The sequence below is a fragment of the Phaseolus vulgaris genome, chromosome 7 (assembly GCF_051622355.1).
Source record: "Phaseolus vulgaris cultivar YP4 chromosome 7, ASM5162235v1, whole genome shotgun sequence".
NCBI lineage: Eukaryota > Viridiplantae > Streptophyta > Magnoliopsida > Fabales > Fabaceae > Phaseolus > Phaseolus vulgaris.
The window spans coordinates 51,981,494-51,988,698 of NC_143504.1; the positions used below are offsets into that span (position 1 = coordinate 51,981,494).

Sequence of the window (7,205 nt, forward strand, 5' to 3'; positions counted from 1 at the left end):
TTAATGGTGTGACCTCTCAATCTCATGGTGGGTCTCCACTCTCCACTTGCCACTCTGCATATGCAATTGGGTAGTTTTTGTGGATTCAAATGTGAGGTCTTAGTCTCCAATCATTACTTGCAGGCCATTGCAAATCATTTCAGACTTGCTTCAACGCTATAATCCAAAACTACAATTTGTTGATGACATTACCATGAAATCAACTCTCACATAGTTCTGGCTAGAACATGGAATAAGACAGTGATTTGAAACCCTGTTACTTGAGATAAACAATAGTGTCAGTTTCAGGTTCAAATGACGGCATGGTGAAAGGTTTAAAAGTAGCAAAAAATGGAGTGAGTCACGTCACGTTTAGGATATAATTGTGATCCAGTGGATTTGAGACATGAAGAAATGAATAAAGTAATAGGAAAATTTGGATACGCGTGAGCATGGAAAAAGATTTGGCTGCTCTTGTTACGTCACAAAATCTGGAAGCATCTCTTTCTTTGGCCGTCGTCAAACTGGGAGTCATGTGACCACTTTCTGTCGTTCTCGTTGGGAGTGGAAAGAGAGAAAAGCAAAGCACATTCAACACATATTTACACACATTCATACACACCAATAGTAGCAAGCAATGTAGCATATGCCTGTGCTGCTGCTTTTTTTTGAATCATGTTGGAAAGTTACATATGGAACACTTTCAATGAAGTCATGTAATTATTAACCTCCTTAATACTACTTTATTTGTTGAATTTGTTTTACTTTTCTAGATTTATCTTCCCTAAGTGCTATTAACATGTTAATCAGCTTTTAAGAGCTAGTAAAAATGAATTCCTGTTCCTTATCCTCCTCATAAAAAAAAACAGTGTAGGTTACCAATTTTCAAAGCATATGATGACTGATACTTGATGGATAGATTGACTAGGGATGATTCATACCCATTTCTGCATCCAATCATCAATTTCATAATGATATCCACAAAATCAAATCTCTCGAAAAAACTTGGTCGGTCACCTTAAGATTTAAAAAAAAAAAAACATCTAAGAATTAAATTCTTGAATCCTATAAACCTTAAATTGTGAAATCATATTACAAAATCAACTTAAAATCTTCATCGATCATACAACCAGAAAAGGAAAGCAAGCAATAAAGAACAAACCAGTTAGGAAAAATTCAGCACAATATGTAAAAACAAAGACAGTGATCACACAATGAACTTTTTAAACCAGAGATTTGAATCACGGGAACTAATAAAGAAAAGCAAACTCCAAGAATTATTGAATATCTCAAATCAAGGTCTCTGTTATAAAAATAATGTTTGAATGATTGAATCAAATTTTGCATTTTTTCATTAAAAAATGAGAGATATATGACATCTTCTATTATTTAAATTAAAAAATTTAATTAATTAAAACTAAACTAAGAATTAAGCTCTTCAAATCTTAATGTTAGAAGTGATATTTTAGTAAGATTGAATTTTAAGTAATTTTAATTAATTAAAAAGTTGTTTAAATCAATTAAAAGAAAATTAAAAGGAAGACTTAATATTTAAATAATTTTAATAAGTTAAATTTAATCGATCAAAATACATTTTTATTTGATTAAAATGGATACATTAATTTTCTTTATATTTATTATAAATATATATATATATATATATATTAGTTTTTTATATTTTACTTTTAAATAGTTATAAAACGCGTGACTTTAGAGTGTGTAATTCAAAATATCTTTATTTTTAATTAACTATGTATAGTTATATAATTTATATTTGTTTTTCTTCTCGTATGAAATTAGTTTTCTCAAGACAAAAGTCATTACACATATATAAGACTTATTTGGTGATGTATGATGTGAGAGAAATTAATCTTGGTGTGTGTGAGTATATATATATATATATATATATATATATATATATATATATATATATATATATATATATATATATATATATATAAACATTTTAATCATATTTAGTATTTAAGTTATATAATTTATATTTATTTTTCTTGTATTCTAATCTTTTTACATGAAGGAATGAAGGACTTGAGAGAGTAGAATATTTGAAATTTACCCTCAGAAAGAAAATGAGTTATTAAAATTAGGTTTATTTATTTTTCTACTAGAAAAAATTGTTTATAAAGATTGAATTAAAAGTATTTAAATTTAAAGAATTAGTCACTAAATAATTAGATACTAAATTAAAATATAAATCTAATGATGTTTTTAAAGTGTTTAAGACTTAATTACACTATTAATGTTCCATATATAAAAAATATACAATTTTAACACTATCAAATATCACAACTATATTACTTTATTAATTTATTAGTCTATTGATTATTGAAGACTAAAAGTGATATATATATGTGTGTGTTTTTTGGGTTATTGGTCTAGGGTCGATTATGGGTCATTTAGGTAAGAGGTCGATGTGAATGAATAATGTAAAGAAATAATAATATAGAATAGAGATTTGGATTAATTAATATTAATCAGACAATAAAGAGAGAATAATAACGACAGACATAAGGTTAAGACTCTATATATACTAGGTAAAACCTCATCAATAGACAAATATCAATTTAAGTTAGGAGCACACTTCTTATTGACTACCTTAAATATTTTAGGTTTAGGTCGTGTATTGATTGACCTATCTAGGAAAAAAAAAAAAATATATATATATATATATATATATATATATATATTTACAATTCAATGAATTAAAATAATATATCAATAATACCTAATGAGCTCAATTAATAAAATCACAATATTAGATAATTAAATGTATACATTTTTTAAGTAAGCTGAAAGCTTAATTTGAGCTTTTAAAAAACATAGTTTAACTTAACTTATTTATAACCTAATTATTATTTTGTAACATTTTTTATTCATAGACTTTTATACTTTCTTATATTTTACTTAAATAGACGTACTTTCTTATAATATTATTTTTCCCTCCATATTTTATACTTTCTCATATTTACTTGTAAAAGTGACGTACTTTCTTGTAATATTCCTTTCTATAAATAGCAAATAAAAATATTTTTATAAAATTTGTCATTATTTGAGAAACTTTCCAAAATATTAATGGTGGGATCTATTTACTTTTATTTTTTATTATCACACATACATATAATTATTTTAATTTAATCAATAACTTCAAATTTAAATCTTGAACATACAACTTTAATTATTAAATATTTTTAATAAAATGTATATACATGGTTATACGGAGTAAAACTACCACTCATAAAGAAGTTATATGGTTTTTACAAATCTTAATTAACTTTAACTTCGATTTAAAATACAAGAATAAAATTTGGAAAAGCTTATTTAAAAATAAAGAACACAAAGTAGAATTATTACTTAAATCACAACTTTTAATCAATCTTGAAAAGTTGGTCAGAGAAACTTGAACAATAATGATAATTTGACAACCCTCCAACGTAAAACTTGTGATTAATGATATAATGATATAAAAAAAATGTTATTTTCATCATTTCATAAACTGATACAAGTCTTGGATGAAAAAAATTAAATTGTAAACTAATACAAGTTGTCAATATATCTCTTCTACTTTAATTTAAATTAATTCACTAATTACTTTTTTTACATCTAGAAAAAGATCTTAGTCCACTTTGTTTAGACTTTAAAGATAAACACTAATTAAAAAACATGAATAACCCGAGACGAGATAATATATAACCACGAGTAACATAACTTCAATCCCGAAATAGCCTTCCACAAAACTCAGACTCCTCTGCAGATTGAACTTGCTGTATCTTCTATGGCACACAGCACTGCTTCCAATGACAGTGTTTGTGAAGGAGGATTCACCCACCACCAAGACATTGCTATGACTTCATATAATTATAACTCTTCAGAGAATCAGTTTTTGTATTTCTCATACCTTCAGGATGACCACCACAACGAATATCATGATGATGCACAAACTGCGTGTAAAAGGGTATTGTTTTTTCTCATGCATGCAAACTATGATATGACTATATTCAAATTCTTCTAATCTACAGCCACTTGCATTGCATTTTCCTTTTTCTGTTTATCATTGTGCAGAGAATTATCTTGATGGTTATGCATTTGTGTTTTTCTTCTTTTATGTAAGGCCCTGAAAGAATTTTCCCAGCTTCCACCACCCATTGGGTTGAAATTCACTTTGAGTCCTGAAATGCTGCAACCAAGTCAAATAGCAGCCAACAAGGTTGAGAAACTGAAGGCTGTGCAGTTTCCAATGGATATGCTCAGGATCGGGTACTTTAAGGTATACGCAATTATTATATAATACTTGTAGGTCAAATGTAGAATGTTGAATGCAGATAGAAAATTGTTTTCTATAAATACTTTTCTCCTTTTTCTTCACTGAGTTTTGCTTCTATCGCTAAGTTCGACCCTTCAATTGTATTCTGCAAACAAATTTTTCAAAATTCACTTGAGATGAGTAATTTGACAGCACCAGCAATTTTGAAGTGCAGTTTAGAAGTTTTCATGGGTGAATAACTGTACACTTGAACAGATTTTTTTAGATAGTCTTAAAAGACTAAATACAATGATCAATTTCTTTACTTTTCTCTAACTGACAGGGAAAAAATAATACTGATATATATAAAAGTTGAGTATGATTATTCTTGATGAGATTATTGAGTAGAATTTGATGAGGTGCAGATTGAGGCTAAATATCCTTATGAATTGGTGGCTAAGTGTTATTACGCAAGACAAAAAATGATGTGGGAGATATTACACGAGGGTCTGAAGTACAAAATTGAAATACAGTATCAGAATATATCAGCCATTCGAGCTGTTATCGAGGAACACTCACCTGGAATTCTGGAAATTGAGGTATTTTCCCTTTATTATTACTTTAGAAGAAGAAAATGTGGACAGAAAAAACTATGGATTCATTTAAAATGTTCTTGATAAATCTGTTCCTTCTATTGAGGAAAAACAAAAGATAATTTTCATTGATAACTTGTTCATCTTTATTATTATAAAATGGAGAGTAAAATAATAAATAGGGTAGGAAAGTTAAAGAAGTGGAAAGTGGGGCAACATAAATAAGAAATGCAATTGCAAAGTCACGTTGCCACTTGAGTTCTTCATTTCTTATACATTAATTAAATACTTAAATTGATAATATCTATCACAAAAAAGTAAGCACATTAAAATAATCACAAAGCAAGCTCAATGGATAATGAGTCCAAGTAAATCCAACCATCACATCAGTCAACAATCTCGTTCCTTCTTCCATTATTTTATTTTAATTAATATAAAATTTAAAACCATAATTAAGTGTAGAATATTTACAATCACAAGAAAATATATAATTAAGCGTTAAGATAAAATTTCAAAATTACAAACTAAAAAATATATCAAATTATTGTATTTCAAAAGTAATCAATTTTTTGTTAATTTTTAAGAGAATTAAACAAATCCTATAAAAAAAAGGCGTCTGCAATCGCCGGTAAAAGAATACTAAGTTAACCCCAAGATAGTAATTATTGTAATTTAATAAAAAGGCATGATAATTTTAAATTTAATTAATTAGGTTCCTTTTTTTTTATTTTAGTACCATACATATTATTGTTAAAAAATCTAAAAAAATATTTATATTCATAATCCAACCTTACTTCTCCTAATTATTGTTAATAAATATTAAAATGAGTTGATATAGAAATGAATTAAATGCAGTATTAATAGTTTGAAAGTTGAAATAATGGTTGAAGTGATTAAATAGCTTAATGATGAATACAGTTAGAGAAAGTACCGTTATTCTTTCGCGAGATTGAACCAAAGCCCAAAAAGCATACTATGTGGACCATATCCAATGACTTCACCAATTCTCAAGCTTCACAATATCGGTATATTTTTAATCCTTCTACATCTTTTCTTTTTCTTTTAATTTTTATGTTTAATTCAACACAATATCTTCTGTTAACATATTTGCTCTATTTTTTTAAGAATTAAATATATTTTTGGTTTAATATTTTTACATTAAATTAATTTTTATGTTTGTTCCAAATTTTAGAAAAAAAAACTATTGTAATATTATCTTATTAGTTTTTTTTATATGATAAATAAATTTTTAATGTGAATTAAGATGTTAAAATATTTTTGATTCACTCATCGCTAATATGGTTGTTATAATACTATAATATAACCACGGTAAAAATTTGTTTGTTACGTAAAAAAAAACGATAAGAATTTATTTTAATAATTTGTTTACTACAAATATACAAAAGGTCTAAAAAGTTTGAACTACTGACAAAAATCAATTTCGTGTTATATTACAGGAATAAAAACATATTTAACACATTTTTTTTAAGTTAAAAAATAATTTCAAGATAATTTTTTCAGATTTTATGTAAAACTGAAGTTTTATTTTTGTCACAATTATAAAAAAAAAGCACATTTTATTTTAAACATAAAATATAATTCCAACTTGGTTTAGAGACTATTATAAATGATTATTTTTTACATCCTGTATATTTTTTCAAAATTATAAAATACACTCGTAACCTTTTTAAGGTAGTTTTTTCACATACAAAAAAGATGAAACAAAAGGGTTAATTTAAGATGAAACAGTTTTCACAATTAAACTCAATAATTATGGCTAGTTATTTTCCAACCTTTGTTGCTGACAAACATTAATGTTCAGGAGGCACTATCTTCAATTTCCTCCGGGAGTTCTTGACCAACACTACATGAAGCTATTGCAAAGCTGTAACCGGTTGCTGGAACTAAGCAGAAGAACTTTTCCTTCTTCACATTCTGCTTATTTTAATTTGCATTTAGATGAAGGAACCACTCAATTTTCTATTGGTCATGATCTACATGACATTGTCTACCCTCCCTTGCCCTCTAAACATGTGCTTTGGTAATTCTCCATGCTTCATATTTTCAAACAAAATCTTTTTTCTTTTTCTATATTTCTTGCCATTTACGTCATGTAAGCATAGGAAATAATGGATGCATTTCTTTTTCATTTATTAATTTTATCTTATGATCATATACGCATCTATCCTACTTATCTCAACAACTAAAATAATACTAAAACAGATAACAAGTAATAATATATACCCATGAAATAAAATAATCACTATTATCTAATCACAAATATTTTTTAGCTTTTACATTAACTGGAATAAAAAATAATTCCTACCATAACTTGTAATAATCTCACACTTTTTTTTTCGACTGAATAACAT

The 7,205-nt window shown here is 26.4% G+C and overlaps 1 protein-coding gene across 1 annotated transcript; it reads left to right on the top strand.

The window, feature by feature from the left end:
- Positions 1–3,718: 3,718 nt before the first annotated feature.
- LOC137828187 (uncharacterized) lies at positions 3,719–6,990 on the top strand. Its single transcript, XM_068634652.2, has 5 exons — positions 3,719–3,952; positions 4,109–4,264; positions 4,666–4,839; positions 5,752–5,858; positions 6,656–6,990. The coding sequence occupies exons 1-5, from the start codon at positions 3,773–3,775 to the stop codon at positions 6,876–6,878; spliced, it is 840 nt and encodes a 279-aa protein (XP_068490753.1). The 5' UTR covers positions 3,719–3,772; the 3' UTR covers positions 6,879–6,990.
- Positions 6,991–7,205: the final 215 nt, after the last annotated feature.